At 42.2% G+C, this 18,181-nt stretch overlaps 1 protein-coding gene and 1 pseudogene across 1 annotated transcript; one reads left to right on the top strand and one right to left on the bottom strand.

Annotated features, from left to right (window-relative positions):
- Positions 1-5,914: 5,914 nt before the first annotated feature.
- Positions 5,915-14,977, top strand: LOC101153991 (mitofusin-1-like; annotated as a pseudogene).
- Positions 14,978-16,976: 1,999 nt separating this feature from the next.
- On the bottom strand, positions 16,977-17,803 carry LOC101153641 (BTB/POZ domain-containing protein KCTD1-like). The gene has a single exon (XM_055350908.2). It carries the CDS (start codon positions 17,801-17,803, stop codon positions 17,117-17,119), a length of 687 nt encoding a protein of 228 aa, XP_055206883.2. The 3' UTR covers positions 16,977-17,116.
- Between the last annotated feature and the right edge of the window lie 378 nt (positions 17,804-18,181).

The raw sequence follows: 18,181 nt of genomic DNA, 5'->3' as shown, positions 1-18,181 counted from the left end.
TTTAATGTATGCACTGGTCTCCTTTGGAAAATGTTGTAATCCTCTGAAAATGTCTTTGTCTCTGTCTGTAAAAGTGAAACCTTAACTTCTGCACTTGGGAATGCTGACCATATTCATTTGGAGCTGACGCTTCATGAGTGGCTATCCTCAAGCTTTGCACTCGAATAAACTCTATCCTTAGTCATATTTTCTGAATCTCATTATTTAAGGTTGACACTATTTATGAGAAAAAGATGAAACAGAAACAACCGCAGCCAAGGTGAACTGGTCAAAACTGGCTAAGGTCGTAAAATAAAATAGAACTTTTACAACATACAGATGTGAATTAATAAAGTTTAGGCATCTCAGCTGAGAATAGAAGATTTGTATCTGAAGTCTCACAAATCTGGGTTTCATCAACTGCTTCAACTCAGTAAACATTGCCAGGGATTGCTCTAGGCACAATGCTGTGCTTGACAATGGGCATGCAAAGGCGACTAACACGTGCCCTTTGCCTCCCAAACAGCTACTTTTTAACTGATCAACCTCAAAAGTGCTAAACCTGGGATCACCAGACATTCTGCAGTGCAACTGGAACTTTCATGCTAAAAAAATTCAAACCTGCGTCTAAACAAGCCTCTAAATGTAAACATCAGCTTACAGGAAATACAAGAAGCAAAAGAATGTGTTAGTTACACCATAAGAATGCAACTCATCAAGATCCAGACTGTGGAAAATTGAGCAGACCAAACATATGGCCTGAAAGCCAGAAAGAAGAAGGGGAAGTATCACATATTGAAAGAGCTTAAGAGATTTATCAAATGCACGATGTAGACTTTGCATAGAGCCTATTTGAACACACCAACTGCATAAAGTTATTTTTGAGAAAATTTTAAAACAAACTGGGTATTAGATGAAATCAAGAAATATTAATTTGGGAAAGTATGATAATGTGCTGTGATTAGGTTTTTTTTAAGTGCTTATTTTTAGACAGACGTGATACATTTAAGACTGAAAACCTGGAATTTGCCTTAAAATGATCCAGAGAAACATTATGTGGTGAGGAGAGGAAGGGGTGGAGAGTAGATAAAACAAGATTGGCAAAATGTTTATACTTGAAACTGGGTAATAAATACGTGAAGATTCATTTTATACTTCCTTTATTTTTGTGTATGTTTGAAAATATAACAAAATGTAGAAGTAACACACAATTGAGTTTGACTCAGCAAAGGAAGGAAAGAAGAAAGGAAGGAAGGAAGGGAGGAAGAGAGGGAGGGAGGGAGGGAGGAAGGGAGGAAGGAAGGAAGGAAGGAAAAAAAAGAAGAGGGGGAGAGAATGTGCCTGTGTGTAGCAGCAGGAAAGCTGCAGTGAGCTTATGAAGATTTGTGGTGAGGGCTGGCTGCCTTCCATGAGTGTCTCAGTCTTGGGAAATATCTTAATTCTGCCCGATGTGAGAAGTAATGGAAGGGTAGCAGTATTATAGACATATAATCTTTTTCTCTTCTGGCCACTTTACTTAATCTTCTCATCGATAATTTGGGACTATCTCTCTGCCTTTGGTTGTTTCAAAGTATTTCACTCCAAAATACAGGTCCCTGGTATAATGAGTATTTTAAATTAAAAACCCTTAGAGATCAGTAAGTACTGGTTTTCTCCTATCTATACATACAGGTAGGACAGACTCACCAAGGAGAACAATTATTCTTGCTGTCTTCCCTGTTATCTCCTTATCCATTACAGAAAAGAAGATAATAACTTGCTCCAGGGATCATTTAAATTCCAAAGAGAACTATTTACAAGTTAATTTCTGTTTCCCATACAGTCATTAATTCTAGTAATCATTTATTGCCCCTCAATGGAATTCTTCTCTCCACTCCCATAACCTGTTTTACCAGGATCCAAGCTCCCATTCTTTCTGTAACTGATATCAGTGGGCTGCGGGAAGTCCCCAGTTGCTAGTGGGACCTCCACCCCAGTGAGAATAAATTCAAGGCTGAGTCAGAAAATAGTCCAAGTACGGAAATGTATTGCAAAGTGAAAAGTACACACTCAAGAAAGGGGAGTGCAGGTGTACTCAAGAGACAGTCACATGCAAAGGGGTTTGGAGCGGCTGCCTTTGTGGGTTTCTTTAACTAAGGGATGGAATATTCATGAAGATTCCTGGAAAAAGGTGGAGATGTTCTGGAACTGTAGTGCTACTCATTTTCACACCAAATATGGATGTTCCTGGAACTGTCATGGTGCTGGTGGGTGTGTGACTTGTATGCTAATGAGCGTATAATGAGGTTCTAGGTGAAACCTAGGTCAAATCCAGTGCCACATTGAGTCCGGTTAGTCTCACCCAGCTTAGTCCGCACCCTGGCTTTTAGGGTCTTATCAGCCCATAGTTTCTGCAGCTATTTCTACAGTTTCCTTTTGCTAGCCATGTGAAACCACTGCCTGGAATTTTCTATTCTCCTGCAACCACCCTTGTTATTCCTGTCTCCTAACCTCAGAATGGTATATAAGCTTCTGTACCTCACTGGGAAGTTGGGTCTTCATTCAGAAGGCCCCCAATGTATACATGTGAAATGAATTTGTATGGCTTTTCTCCTATTAATCTGCCTTTTGCAAGTTGATTTTTCAGTGAAACTTCAGAGAGGGTCAAAGGGAAAGCCCTGCCTTGGCCCCCACATGTTATTGAGGTATGTTTCTCATGGATAAAAGCAATCTTTAAGTGATTCTTGGAATTTATTACTCCCTTACTGGTAACTCCCTTTGCTTCTATAAGAAACAAAGGCAGAAACTTGTAGTAAGTTCCAGGGCTCTCCATAGAATTATTAACCCGTTATAAAAGTAATAAAGTTGCTGAGAAATTGCCTGCTTGGTTTTTAGGTGTCCTTTGGCTTATTTTGTTTATATACATTACCTAACACCCTAAAACTTCAGGGCCAGGATGTGGGCTATCATGGGTTCCAGTGAGGATCGTGAAGGAAACCAAAATATTTCACTCCAAAGTATCCTTCTTTGACGTATTTTGAGATGGCTGTTCAGAGGGCTTGCAAACAGAAGTAGCCCTGAAAAACTGTCTTTCCTGGGAAACTTTGCATCTGTGCAGAATCTGCACGGTGCAGCCAGGCCTCCTCTGAGGCCCTCTCTTATCCAGATCTAAAAAAGATTAACTGAGAATCCAACATCTTTAAAGGTCTGAAGGAAACTCTTACCAAGTATTCTCTCCGAGAGCTGCAACCTGTGAGGTTTCATCATTTACATAACAGGACTCCCCTTTGTGAGACAGGCCTCTTCTCTCCCTCCATAATCTCTTACTGCCATAATTTACGTTGGCCGTGCTCTGAGCCTCCATTCTTTCTGTAACCACAAGATGGTAGAAAAGTGTCAACCATCTGGCGATTTCTTTCAGTTTTTATTTTTATTTTATTTTATTTTTTTTGAGATGGAGTTTTGCTCTTGTTGCCCAGGCTGGAGTGCAATAGCGAGATCTTGGCTCACTGCAACCTCCGCCTCCCGGGTTCAAGCAATTCTCCTGCCTCAGCCTCCTGAGTAGCTGGGATTACAGGCACCCACCACCACACCCAGCTAATTTTTGTGTTTTCAGTAGAGACGGCATTTCACCATGTTGGCTAGTCTGGTCCGGAACTCCTGACCTCAGGTGATCCACCTGCCTTGGCCTCCCAAAGTGCTGGGATTACAAGAGTAAGCCGCCACGCCTGGCCTGAGTTTTTATATTTTGTATGACTCCGAAGCTCATATGCACGTTTCTAAAATTTGTAATCCTTTTTTTTTTTTTTGAGACAGAATCTCACTGTGTCACCCAGGCTGGAGTGCAGTGGCAAGATCTCGGCTTACTGCAACTTCCGCCTCCTGGGTTCAAGCGATTCTCCCACCTCAGTCTCCCGAGTAGCTGGGGTTACAGGTGTGCACCGCCAGGCCCAGCTAATTTTTGTATTTTTAGTAGAGACAGGGTTTCACCATGTTGGCCAGGGTGGTCTTGAACTCCTGACCTCAAGTGATCCGCCGCCTTGGCCTCCCAAAGTATTGGGATTATAGGCGTGAGCCACCACACCCGGCCAGTAAGCTCTGTTAACCTATTTGTTTTATAAACTAAAATGATCAAACTTTCTGGGATAACATCTAAACTTCCCTACAATCGTTACCATGAAATCCTTTCCATTCTAGATCAATCTACCCACATAAAGACTGGAGAAACTGATGAAAATGTGAGTTATTCCTGCCTACTCTCAATTTGGGAGGAGAATACTCTGGTTTCCTTTCCCTGGAGATATATGATATTTGGGGGAAATGGAAGATGGGGGCTGAGAATATACAAATATGGATACCAGACAACCTGGAGTGTCTAAACATTTTTTTTTCTATATAATATATTGCCTTTGGATTCTATAAACTCTAGAAATATCTGAGGAATCACAGGATTATTTTGAGAAACTTTTATTCCCATAAGTGGCCCAAGTATCACTCTTGTTCTAAATTTTAGTTGGAAAAATACGGTCACTGAAAGCATAGACTAACCTAAGCAGACTCTCTGCTAGTTTATTTTTAACTAAAGCTGTATGCCAGGCACTGTTTTGAGAACTTTACCCTCGGAAGCATGCATGATTATTTTTAGCGCTCTTCTACAGAGGAGAGCACCCAAATGCACACAGGCATCAAGATGCAGCCAGGACTCACCCAGACAACCTCATCCTCAGAGTTCTGCACCTCCCCACTGCCCTACGCATGGCTGTCTTTTGTTGAGCTTTAAATTTTGTATCTGATGTTTTTTAACACCAGATTTTCTATTGATTTTTCCCAAGTAATAATGAACAAAACACTCATATTGAACTTACTAGTCCCTAGAACTATGCAATGGTAAGAACAAAAAAACCTTTTCTCTGTGCACAAACTGGAATAATTAACCAGAAACTTTGGTACATATGATATTGGAAATCACCCAACTTCGTACTTCCCCCCTTTGCTTTTTTTTTTTTTTTTTTTTTGAGACAGAGTCTCACGCTGTGGCCTAGGCAGTGGTGTGACATGGGGTCACTGCAACCTCCACCTCCCGCGTTCAAGCAATTCTCGTACCTCAGCCTCCCGAGTAGCTGGGATTACAGGCATTTGCCATTAGGCCCAGCTAATTTTTGTATTGTTAGTAGAGACGGTGTTTCACCATGTTGGCCAGGCTGGTCTCGAACTCCTGACCTCAGGAGATCCACCTGCCTTGGCCTCCCAAAGTGCTGGGATTACAGGTGTGAGCCACTGCTCCTGCCTCCCCCCAACCCCCATTGCTTTATTCACTGATGAAGCAGGCAAACTTATAAACAGATCCTATGCTCTTTTTTCAACTTCTTTTGGGTTCTTCATTGTAACTGTGATTCTTTTTTATTACATTGATACATACAACATTTTCTAAAATACACCTTTGAAGTCCAGAAATTCAATACTAATAAAGCTATCCTATTGAACAGCACTTTGCAAGTCACTTTGCTGGATACTTTGTGGCATTAAGATGCATGAGACATGGACACTACTTTCAAGGGGTCTAGACCACGGGGTTCTGAAAAGTGTTCTTCTTGGACCAGCAGGATCTGCATCAGCTGAGAGCATGCTAGAAATTCTTGGGCCCCAGAGACTCTGGGAGTATGGCTCAGCAAAGTCTTTACAAGCTCCTTGGGTGATTTTGATGTGCACTAAACTTTGAGAATCACTGATCTAGCAGTGTAAGAAATATAAACAAAAGACTCTAAAACAAAGTTAAAATCAAGTTTAAACAAAATTCAGTGGAATTTCCAAGAGGGAGAGTTGAGTTGAGGTGGAGGGAAATCTTGAAAAGGCTTCCTGGATTTGGTGCTGGGGCTGGCTCCTTACGGAAGGGTGAGATCGGATGGCACACATTGGAAAGGGGCAGGAGGTTCATCTCAGGAGGATAACAGAGAACATGGAGGTGGACACAGTTAAGTATGGCCCGTGAGGGGGCCTTAGAATCCTCCATGTGGGTGGAGCAGAAAGTGTGAAACAGTCAGTAGAGGCTCAGTCATGGAAATCTTTAAATATCATTTTTACTATTTTAATAATGAAAGAAAAAAGAGAACACTTAAAGACAGTATGCCATTTCTATAATGGAGGAAAATAGTGGGAATATAAGTACACAGGTAGAATAATGGGAAATGTTCTTATATTTGTTAAGACTTCAAGGAAACCTGGAAAACACTGATACTTTAAAAAAATATTTATTCTGTATATTAAAAAAATACTAAAGTACATTACTTTTTGAAGACACTACTATGGAAATTTCATTCACAATATGGATAACATTTTTGCCTTATAAAGAAGTATGGTAGTGACACTCTATTATTGTAATAAAGCCATAATCCTAATTCCTGGCCTTTGCTAGATAATTTCCTGATTCAACTTTAGAAATGGCTTCACAGAGCATTTTGAGAGAAGTTGTAATATGAGTAAGTATAAGGTAGAAAATAATATTGCTATTAAAATGAAAGCCTGATATTGAAATATAAAAACGAACTTGCACTATAATAACTAGAGAAATATTTTAAATATCCAAAAATAAGTCTATTTTTAGGTTTACTATTCAAAGAAAGACTGCAAAAAGTCAAAGGAATTTTATCTGATGCCTCTGCAAATGGAGAAGACAGTGTAAAATGGAAGAGATTTTAAAGGGCTTTAAATTTGGTTGAAATGGAGTAACAATCTCCTGCTTGAAACAACCAAAATAAATACATGAAAGAACAACATTGCATGGACATCAGGCACCAAAGACAGTGATATCTAAGAAGCATGAGAAACGTGCAGTTGAGGAAGGAGGCTGGCAGGATTTGCTTTCCAGTCACAACCCTGCTGACCAAGCCAGGATCTGGTCAAAACGGGACGCAGTGAAGAAACTGGCAAAAACCAGCAGGTGGCTCAAAGGCAGCTTCTAGTTGCTCCCAATGCTCATTAGCATAAGATACTCTCATCAGCACCAAGACAGTTTACAAATGTCATGGCAATGACCAGAAGTTACCACCTCTTTCTGTGGCAATGACCAGGAAGTTGCCCCCTCTCTTCTAGAATGTTCTGAATGACCTGCCCCTTAATTTGCATTAATTCACCCCTTAATTTTGCATGTAATTAAAACTGGGTAAAAGTAGGTAGAAACACAGGTAACCAACAGCCCACAAGAAATGCTTTGGGGCACTGCCTATGAGTTAGCCCTGCTCCGTGAGGACAGTTCTGGTTCAATAAAAGATTGCTGTCTAATACCCCTGGCTCACTCTTGAATTCCTTCCTGGGTAAAGCTAAGAACTTTCCTGGGCTAAGACTCCAATTTGGGGGCTCAGCTGCCCTGCGTCAAAGTGAACCCTAAGATTGCCCATCTTATGGCTCTGAGAAAGCTTTCAGGCCATGGCGCAGGGAGGGGCAACCAGGCGGAACATGGTGGTCTTTCTGAGTTGAGACAGAACTGGGAATTGGGGAAGCCAAGAGAGCAAGAGTTCTGAAGAGGAGAGAGCGGCACAGAGGAAGAACCCTGGAGACCTGCAGAGAGTTCCCATGGGATCTTGAGCAGAGCACTGATCAGTACATATGTGTGAAGAAACGCTTTGAGGATGGGGGAAGAATGATCCAAAAGGTTGAAGAGAACAGTGCTTCAAAGTACACACAAGGCCAAAAATAGCACCTGTTCCGAAAAACCAGAATGGAAAACCTTGTCATTCAGAGAGCATCAGTTAATGTACTAAGAACCGCCTTGCCACTGTAGTGGAAAAAAATTAATCCTAGAATAAATTCAGATCTGCTTCTAATGGACAAATCTTAAAAGCAAGCCGAGAAATGATCAAACTGTTTCAAAGTACCTTAACTACATCTCAGAACAGAGCCCAGAAATATTTATAGGAGTACCAAAATAGTCAACAACCAATGAAATAAATCATCAATATCTACCATTCAAAGAATAATTGCCAGACATTCCTAGAAGCAAGAAAACACAGCCCATAATGAGAAGAAAAATCAGTGAATCAAAACCAGCTCCAAAATGACACAGATGACAGAATAGGCAAGGACTTTTAAAAGTTATTCTGATCAAATTTCATATGTTTAAGAAGATAGAGAAAAGATTAAAAATGCTACGTAGTGACATAGAAGATCCAAATCAAACTTCTAGAGATGAAAACTTCAAAAACGGAGTTGAAAAACATATTAGATGAGAATTACAGCAGATCAGAAATTTTAGAAGTATCAGTGACCTAAAAGACAGCATTAGATGCTATCTAAAATGAAATACCAAGATAAAAAAAGATTTAAAAAAAATTAACAGAGCGATCTCTTGGAAAGATGGGGCAGCTTGGGGGCTTCTCCACTGAAACACTTTGTGCTGGATAAGAAGGCAATTACTGAAATCTTTGACCAGTTACTGGAGTTTGTTACTGAGGATCACATATTGTTGAAGTATGTGAATCTCCCTTCTCAGCTCAAGATCTGAAGATCCAATCAGGGTGGAATAATAATAGCAACATATAAGAATCTAGAACTTGACTGAGCTACTGAGGATAATCAAGTAGAAATGTAAGAATATAAAAACAAGCTTTCTATCATTGGTAAGGTGCTATCTTGGAGACAAATGAAGGTGGCATTTTCTGGCAGGACAAGCTCTGTTATCAATGCAATGTTGTGGGATAAAGCTCTCTTTAGTGGGATTGATCATACAACCAATTGCTTCCAAAGTGTTTAAGAGACCAATGGAGATAAAACCTATCTTATGACAAAAGGATAAGATGAAAAAACAGTGTAAATAAACACAGTTCATCAGCTGTCCTATGCCCTTCATATGGACAAAGGCTTGGAAGCTGGCTGTCTTATACATGTGTTTTGGCCAAAGACAAAGTGTGTCCTCTTGAAAGGTGAGCTGGTTTTAGTAGACAGTCCAGGCGCAGATGTCACTACAGAGCTGGATACCTGGATTGATGAGTGTTGCTTAGATGCTTATGTCATCATTTTGTTTGTAAACTCTGAATCAACACTAATGAACACAGAAAAGCATTTTTTTCACAAGGTAAATGAGCAGCTTTCCAAGCCTAATAATTTAATTCTGAATAATCACTGGGATGTCGCTTCATCAGAGCCAGAATATATGGAAGATGTATGTAGACAGCACATGGAAAGATGCTTGCATTTCTTTGTGGAGGAGGTTAAAGTTGTGGATCCTTTAGAAGCACAGAATCATATATTCTTCATTTCAGCAAAGGAAGTTCTTAGTGCTAGACAGCACAAACCACAGGGGATGCCAGAAGGCAGTGAAGTACTTGGTAAACGATTTCAGGCAAGATTACAGGAGTTTCAGAATTTTAACAAATCTTTAAGGAGTGTATCTCACAATCAGCAGTGAAAACAGGGTTGAAACAGCACACTATCGGAGCTAAGCCAATACTAGATATTGTGAAAAACACAATGGATTCAATAAACGCAGCAGCAACAGAGAAGAGTTTATTCAAAGAAAGAGCGGGAAGAACAAATTAACAGACTGAGCTTTATCCCAAACCAGATGAACCTTTTAACACTAGATGTTAAGAAAAAAATCAGGAAGGCCGGGTGCAGTGGCTCACGCCTGTAATCCCAGCACTTTGGGAGGCTGAGGCAGGTGGATCACGAGGTCAGGAGTTCAAGACCAGCCTGGCCAACATGGTGAAACCCCGTCTCTACTAAAAAGACAGAAATTACTCTGGCGTGGTGGCGGGTGCCTGTAATCCCAGCTACTTGGGAGGCTGAGGCAGGTAATTGCTTGAACCTGGGAAGGGAAGGCTGCAGTGAGCCAAGATCGCACCACTGCACTCCAGCCTGGGCAACAGAGTGAGACTCCATCTCAAGAAAAATAAAAAATAAAAAATAAAAAAATCAGGGAGGTTACCAAGGAAGTGGCAAACAAGGTTTCACGTGCAAAGACAGATGAAATTTGTTGACTGTCTGTTTTGGTTGATGAATTTTATTCAGTTTCATCCTACTCCACGTGTATTGAAAGTATGTAAAGGTGACTTAAATTAGCACTTAGAAGACGGTATCAGAAGAAATATGGCTGACTGATGCACCAATTAAGACAATGCCTCAATGTTTAATCCAAGCAAGAAATTATTAAAAATTTGAAACCATTACTTTCAGCTGATATATAGAATAAACTGCATACACTAATCCCTTGCAAGAAATTTGATCTCAGTCATGACCTATATTGCCACAAGTTATGACCAGATTTTCAAGAGGGTATTTATTGTATTCCATTTTTCCCTGGGCTGGTCTTCACTTGTGCATTGATTCCTGGGCCCTACAAATGCTCAGAGGGTGCTCCTAGGATTGTCAGAGCCTAACTTTCCCTAGCTCTTTAGCCTGTACTCCCACTGCTTCTATCAACCCAGCAACACCAGATAATGCATCACACAAAGAACTCATGGTTACCTTAATAACAGGATTAGTTTCTCTTACATCTAGGACTTCTATGGACATCACTATTGGAGGAGTAATTTGGAAAACTATAGGCTGGCAATTCGTATTTGTTTCATTATGTATGTATGGAGTTTGGTATCTTTATGGAAGGCTGTCCTGGACCACTTGTGCCAAGGAAAGAGGCTTTAAACAACAGTTTGTGAACTATGCTTCTGAAAAACTTCAGATAATTGCTAGCTTCAGGAATGCAAACTGCAGCCATGAAGTACAACAAGAAATGGCTATCACTTTTGCTTGCCAGTGCCAACAAGTTGTTACTAAAAGACATCTGGAAGAAATTACTAGATTATCCAAAGAAATAGATCAGTTAGAGAACATACAAAACAATTCAAAACTTTTTTTCATATTCATAGCTTTAATAGTGTGTTCTACTATTACAATTAATAGCTTCCAACAGTTTCCCCTCACCTCCCCTCCCTCCCTCCCTCCCCTCCCCTTCCCTTCCCTCCCCTCCCCTTCCCTCCCCTTTCCTTCCCTCCCCTTTCCTTCTTTCAGAGTCTCACTCTGTCATGCAGGCTGGAGTGCAGTGGCGTGATCTTGGCTCACTGCAACCTCCACGTCCTGGGTTCAAGCGATTCTCCTGGTATCCAGGTGGCAGAGGGGAAATAAAGAGTCTGGAGAGGGAGGCTGGGCGCAGTGGCTCACGCCTGTAATCCCAGCACTTTGGGAGGCCGAGGTGGGTGGATAACCTGAGGTCAGGAGTTCGAGACCAGCCTGGCCAACGTGGTGAAACCCTGCCTCTACTAAAAATACAAAAAATTAGTCAGGCATGGTGGTGGGTTCCTATAATCCCAGCTACTCAGGAGACTGAGGCAGGAGAACCGCTTGAACCTAGGAAGTGGAGATTGCAGTGAACCGAGCTCATGCCATTGCACTTCAGCCTGGGCGACAAGAGCAAAACTCCATCTCAAAAAAACAAAAACAAAAACAAAAACATAATAAATAAAAATAAAGAAAACACAACTTAGTTAGCTTACCATCCTGTGGGTCAGCAATTTAGGATAGGCTCTGCTGTGCACTTTGGCTGGTGTCAGCCAGCCTCGGCTCATTCATCTATGTGTAGCCAGCTGCTGGTCCAGGGTTCCTAGTTGTTTTTATGCAGACTTTTATCTTTCCCATCATGTTCTGGTCCACGCCTTATGTCTGCCTTCAAGGTACCCATGACTTCAATCCCTGAGCTTTTCCAAGTTCTGTAGGATGAATCAGTCCTTGGTAGCCATCTAGTTTTCATTCTACACATTCTGCTAAGGCAGTCCCCAGTCCTCAAATGTTCATGTGCAATGAACAGGTATCTCTTAGCTTCATTTAAAAAGTCTGTGTTTCTGTCTCCTTCTCCTTTTCTCTCCCATTCTGCTAGCTCATCATTAATTATCAAGGGGATATGGGTGCAGAAACACCTTTACTCTGCCATACACAAAAGTCTGAAATAAAACTTCTTAAATAAATGATGACCCTTTTTTAATGTCAAAGAAAGGAATGATGAGTCTAAACCCAGCTCTCTGAGTGGCAGCCAGGCGGGGAGATGTTTCCCCAGTTACTAAATTAGAACGTAACCCCCAAGAATAGACTGTGACGATGGCAGCAGGAGTTTGAAGCCTCTGTCAGAACATTCTGGATGTTCTTATGGCACATGGACTCATAAATTCAAAGGTCTTTCTTATTTTTTACTAAAGGCTATGTCTTTGTCTTTGGGGCTTCTGTCAGACTCCAGTTAGTAAGCACACTAAAGGCTGGAAGGCTGGCTGTTCTGGGGTGCGAGATAATGATGGTTGAGCTCCTAATAATTATCCGCATTGGCTGCCTTTTGTTCTGGAAAGTATTTACTACTGCTTTATGGTGGCTTTTGAAAATGATTTTCAAAACATCCCAATTATGTCATTTATTTACTTTTCTGAGAGATTATTTTGAGGTTTGAGAAAAAATTAAATTTCTGGCATTAGAACTATAATAAAGCCATTTTTGGGGTCTGACTGCTCATTGCTTTCAAGCCTGGCCCCTCTCTCTTCCTCTCTGCCCACCACTGGACAGGCTGGTGCTCCCTCCTTCAGCACCAGTGGGAGATTCACACCACACCAGACCCTGCCCCTCATGGAGGAACCTACACCTTGGGCCCAGCCACTGACCTCCATCAAAACCCAGCCAGTCAGTATCCTTTCCTTGTTCTCTCACATCATTTTCTTTGTGCATTTTTCTACTCCTTCCCTCTTTTTTAGCAAATTTGCAGAAATTCTCTGTATTTTTGACGTTAAGTTTTCACATGTTATGAATGATGCAAATATTTTCTCCAAGACTGTCACTTATGTTTTAGTTTTGCTCATTTCTTTTCTGCAGTACCAACATTTTGACTTTTATAATGTCACATTTGACAATCTTTTATTTTGGATTTTGTAACATTCTTAGAAAGTACTCCCTCCTTGCCCAAATTATGAAGGTTATGTTTTCCTTCTAGAATTCCTATTAGATGGCCACTGGAATTTGTGGATCTATCTCCCCTGTCTCTTATATTTGTTTGTATTGCATTCTGGGATAATTTCTTAATCTTTTAGTTTACAAATCTTATCTTCAGCTGTGTCCACTTTGCTATTGTACATCTACTGGCCTCATTTACTGGCCTATTTTCATTTTGGCAATCATTGTAATTTTTGAGGTGGAAGAATAGGGAGTTGGGGTAACCAAGGGTTAAGGCGTAAGCAAAAGGACAGCAGATGCAGTTCTAGGCAAGGTTAAGCAGCCTACAGGCCAGACCCTCACTCCTGTGATAACCAGACAGAAGTCTCCACTTCAGCCTCTGACTGGCTACAGGCCAACTCTTCACTTCAGCCTGATTGGTCACAGGCGAGGTCTCCACTTCAGCCTTTGATTGACTGTGGGCCAATCCTTCAAAGTGTGTAATCAATTAGAGGCCTCTAAAGGGCACCTAGGGGGTGTTACCAAATTCTTTTAGCTTAATAGAAACCCTAAAGAACATTGTAATCTGGGCTCTTAAGCCACTTGCTCCAGCCTGCTCCCACTCTCTGGAGCATACTTTCACTTCAGTAAATCTGCACTTTCATTGCTTCTTTCTTCTTTTGCTGTTTTGTGTGTTTTGTTTAATTCTTTGTTCAGCTTGCCAAGAAGCTGGACAACTCACAGTCAACACTTTCCATCTGTGGCCAGGTGCGGTGGCTCACGCCTGTAATCCCAGCACTTTGGGAAGCTGAGGTGGGTGGATCACCTGAGGTCAGGAGTTCAAGACCAGCCTGGCCAACATGGTGAAACCTTGTCTCTACTGAAAATACAAAAATTAGCTGGGCATGGTGGTGTGTTCCTGTAATCCCAGCTACTCAGGAGGCTGAGGCAGGAGAATTGCTTGTAACCTGGGAGGCGGAGGTTGCAGTGAGCCAAGATCATGCCACTGCACTCCAGTCTGGGCTACAGAGTGAGACTTCATCTAAAACATTAAAAAAAAAAAAAAAAAAAAAAAGACTTTCCATTCATTAACATTTTCAATAAGTTAATTTTTTTCATAACACTTAAAAAATGCAGTATCTACTTAAACGATTCTCAGGATATTCATTATACTTATGATGAAAATCCTTTCCTCTTTGCCCTACTAGTTTTGTTTTCTTTGGGGCCACTTCTGTTTCCTCAAATGATTGATTCCAGGTTTTCTGTTCCTGTGTGTAGTTGAGGGTCTGTATTAAACACTGGGTTTCCTCAGCCCAAGGGGAAACTCCTGGTGGTCCGATGCCAATTGTCATGGAAGAAACCCTACACTGGTGAACCTGGGAGTGGAAAAGACTGTGTGGTCCTCTGGCATGGGAGCAGGGGTTGCCTTCTGAGTTTGATTTCCCACTCCTCTCCTTATCCAGGGGGCTTGGACCCTGGCTTGGGGTCTACTCTAAAAGTAGGGAGTTCTTGGGCTTATACTTTGATTCTCCTTCCCCACCCAGGAATGTTTTGTTTTCTCTTCAGAGCGTCCATCACTTGGGTCCAAAGCTGTCGCTCCAGCAGCTCCACATACAGGGTGTCAGAAAGGCATGGTGGCCCACTGACCCTGAATGCTGCTCTGTAGCCGCCTGGGCAATCTGCCTGAGCCCCATTCTGGGCTTTGTGTTTATTGGCTCTAAGCCTGGAATTTTCCAAGGACATTGTTAACAGCCCTGACTACCACGTCATCTGGATACTTCAATTTTTCTTCCGTCACTCAAAACCCATCTTCTTCCCCTAATTTTTATTTTTATGAAAGTTATTATATACATGTATCAGGAGATATTCTAAGAATGCTTATAGAAAAATACAGCATTTTCTTACACCCTGTGCCCTACACCCCACCCCAGCTTTTCCCCAACCCAGAATGCTTTTTCTTGGGGGGAATTTACCTGCTGTATCTGCAAACAACATGCTTATGTTGTCCCATCTTGAAATTTTGGACTTGCAGACCCTCTATTGGCTCCCCAGCCCCACCACAGAATTCCATGCTTCCCACTCCCCTCCCTGTGCTGTCAAGACGGTCGCATCCTGGTGTTGGTAGAACAGTGCTCACTACTCACATTATGACAGTGATAGACATATCTGCTGTCACTGAGATTTTTGCAAAAGCCTATGTTGGCTTTTCCTTTTCTACCCCAACTTTTTGTTTTCCCTAGAGATAGTGTTCATTTTATTGCTTTTTTCTTTTCTTTTTTTTTTTTTTTGTTGAGACAGAGTTTCACTCTTATTGCCCAGGCTGGAGTGCAGTGGCGCCATCTTGGCTCACCACAACCTCTGCCTGCCGGGTTCAATCAATTCTCCTGCCTCAGCCTCCTGAGTAGCTGGGATTACAAACATGTGCCACCACAGCCAGCTAATTTTGTATTTTTAGTAGAGATGGGATTTTACCGTGTTGGTCAGGCTGGTCTCAAACTCCAGACCTCAGGTGATCCACCCACCTTGGCCTCCCAAAGTGCTGGGATTATAGGCATGAGCCACCATGCCCAGCCTATTGTTTATTAACTTGGTTTTAAAAATATATATAATCGTCGTTAATCCAAGCACAATTTTCCACCAGTTATCTAAGTCTCTTCTCAGTATAATCAGGTTCATCAGGTATTTTATCACTTTCCTCTTTCTGAAGATGCCTTTCCCACCCACTTCAATCCTTCCTGGGTTGAATCTTCTGTATTCTATATCGCAAAATTTCTTCTTTTTGGCTGAATTCTCTTTTTGGGCAAAAAGACATCCTCTAGTGGCTTCATGAGATACTCTCATTATTTGCAGTTCCAAACTTCCAAATTTGCCTGCTCGCTGAAATTTGTAACCCCCAAATCAATCATTGTCACGCCTCCTCAGTCATTCACAAGCATGCCCCGAGCAGTGAAAAATGTGTTTCTCCAGGCACAGTTCTTAGCTGAGGTCAAACAAGGCAATGCGCTGCCTCTTGTTTCAGCTGTCATACTGTTACCTTGTCGTTATCACTGTCTATTTAGTATCACATTTTTGGCATTTTTGTGCTTTTTGTCAGTGATTTTTTTTTAAAGAAAAATTTCATTTTAATCCAGCCTGACCCCCACACGTGTGTTTCACACAGACATTTTTTAAACAGACTTTATTGTATTTAATACAATATAAAATTTGAAAAATTGCAGGAAAGCAGCAGACTTGAACTGGAGCAATTCTAACAAGGAATAATAAAGTTCACATCTGTGAGGTGGACAAAAAGGTGTGACTTCTGTACAAACTACATTTAGCATTTCATGTCTAACATCTTTCAAATGCAATGTGCTCATGAGGGTTTTTCTGAAGTCCTGCCTGGTCCCTGCCTAAAGAGAGACGTGGAACCTCCATATACAAAGAAACTTGATTCAAGGTGCTTTTTTTTTGAGACAGAGTTTCGCTCTCCTTGCCCCGACTGGAGTGCAATGGCACAATCTCAGCCCACCACAACCTCCGCCTCCCGGGTTCAAGCAATTCTCCTGCCTCAGCCTCCCAAGTAGCTGGAATTACAGGCATGTGCCACCACACCTGGCTAATTTTGTATTTGTTTTAGTAGAGACGGGGTTTCTCCATGTTGGTCAGGCTGGTCTCGAACTCCCGACCTCAGGTGATCCGCCTGCCTCGGCCTCTCAGAGTGCTGGGATTACAGGCGTGAGCCACCACGCCTGGGCTTGTTTTTGTTTTGTTTTTTAAAAAAGGAAAAAGAAAGACAAAGGAAAAAGAAAGAATGGATGGCTGTTGGCAATGGAAACTGTGAGGAAACTGTCCTCACCATTCATGGCTTGTTTATTGGTCAGAGGCCTCGGGGGGCCCAGGATATTTCATGGCCATCACAGCACCAACTGCGGCTGTCACCTTTTTTTTTTTTCTTTTTTGCATTTCCTACCTTTTGACATATATATATATATTTTTTTTTTCTTCACCTTGAGGATATCACTATTCCAATTATTCCCATATGAATACAGGTGTGGTCTCTATTGCATATAAATGCATCTTTTATTCAATTTTAGGTCCAGGACTTGGTTTGCTGTCCCAACTGCACACAAATGTCCCTTTTTTATTATTTGTTTATTAGTTGTGTTTTCCTTTTTGCATAAGAAATATGTCCGTTTAGTCCAGAGGCTCTTGCTTTATCCAGATGATGGAGGGTACAGGAGGGCATCCGCCTCAGTTCCCTATGAAGGACGTATTTGCTGAACTAGGACGAGCCCACTCCTCCCCTACAGGAGCCCACGATTTCAAATCCTCTTTGCTGCAACCTCTCGAGGACCTGGACTGAGTTGAGGTGACAGTAGCCACTTAGTGGAAACCTGACGACGTGCGTGGAGTCGTGATTCCAGCCTGCACTGACAAAGTTGCACATCACATCGCCGATCTCTGGAAACACTTCTTCTACCAAGGATTTGTCACCACTTAGCGTGATCCTTTCTCTGAGGTCTGGGGCCACACAAACAACAAGGCACTCACAGGGCCTTGAAAAGCGACCAGTTTCTCTATCCTGCTTCCATCTTTCCATCTCCAACAACATGAGCTGAAGCTGAAAATATTTTGCCTCTTCATATAACGAAGTGTAGTCCTTGAAATCATCAAGAATGAGGAGTTTGGATGTTCGTAGAAAATTCAAGATATATCTGAACATCTGTCCATCTCTGTCAGTGAAATAGTGCTGTTTGAGACTGTCCAAAACTATGGGCTCTGTACCATCACAAAGTCTTCTGATTCTGGATACAGGGTATTTGGTGAGGGTGGCCAGGCTGCTGGTGTACATGTGGCTGCCCACATCAGTGTGGACATGCGCATTGGATTTTGTGAGTTGTGCCGGAGTAGGGGTGCCTTGGTTGTTCAGTGGAGATGCAGGGGATCTAGTGATCAGAGGTCTTAACATATGAGGCTGACTGTCCCTCTGGCGGAGAATTGCGCGGGCCCCGGGCGGGAGAGAAGGAGGGCCAGCGGGAGGGAGGGACGGTCTCGCTTCTCTAGGCAATGCCCGAGGAGTAGTGCCCCTTCCACTGCCCCCTCATTGCCCCCTGGAGCCAGGGGTTCGGGGCAGCAGGTGCGCCGGGCGTGCCGTGGTGCTGCCATGGGAAACCCGTGTCTGGGGCCGCCCTGAGTGGAGCGGAGCCTATCAGTGATTTAATTGTTTAAAATGGCCCCCAAGTGTACTGCTGAAGTGCTGTCTAGTGTTCCTAAGTGCAGAAAGGCTGTGATGTGCTTTACAGAGAAAATATACGTGTTAGACAAGCTTGGCTCAGGCATGAGTTAC

This window comes from Gorilla gorilla, chromosome 13 (genome assembly GCF_029281585.2).
Source record: "Gorilla gorilla gorilla isolate KB3781 chromosome 13, NHGRI_mGorGor1-v2.1_pri, whole genome shotgun sequence".
NCBI classification, from domain to species: domain Eukaryota; kingdom Metazoa; phylum Chordata; class Mammalia; order Primates; family Hominidae; genus Gorilla; species Gorilla gorilla.
This window is presented reverse-complemented; position numbering and strand designations above follow the sequence as displayed.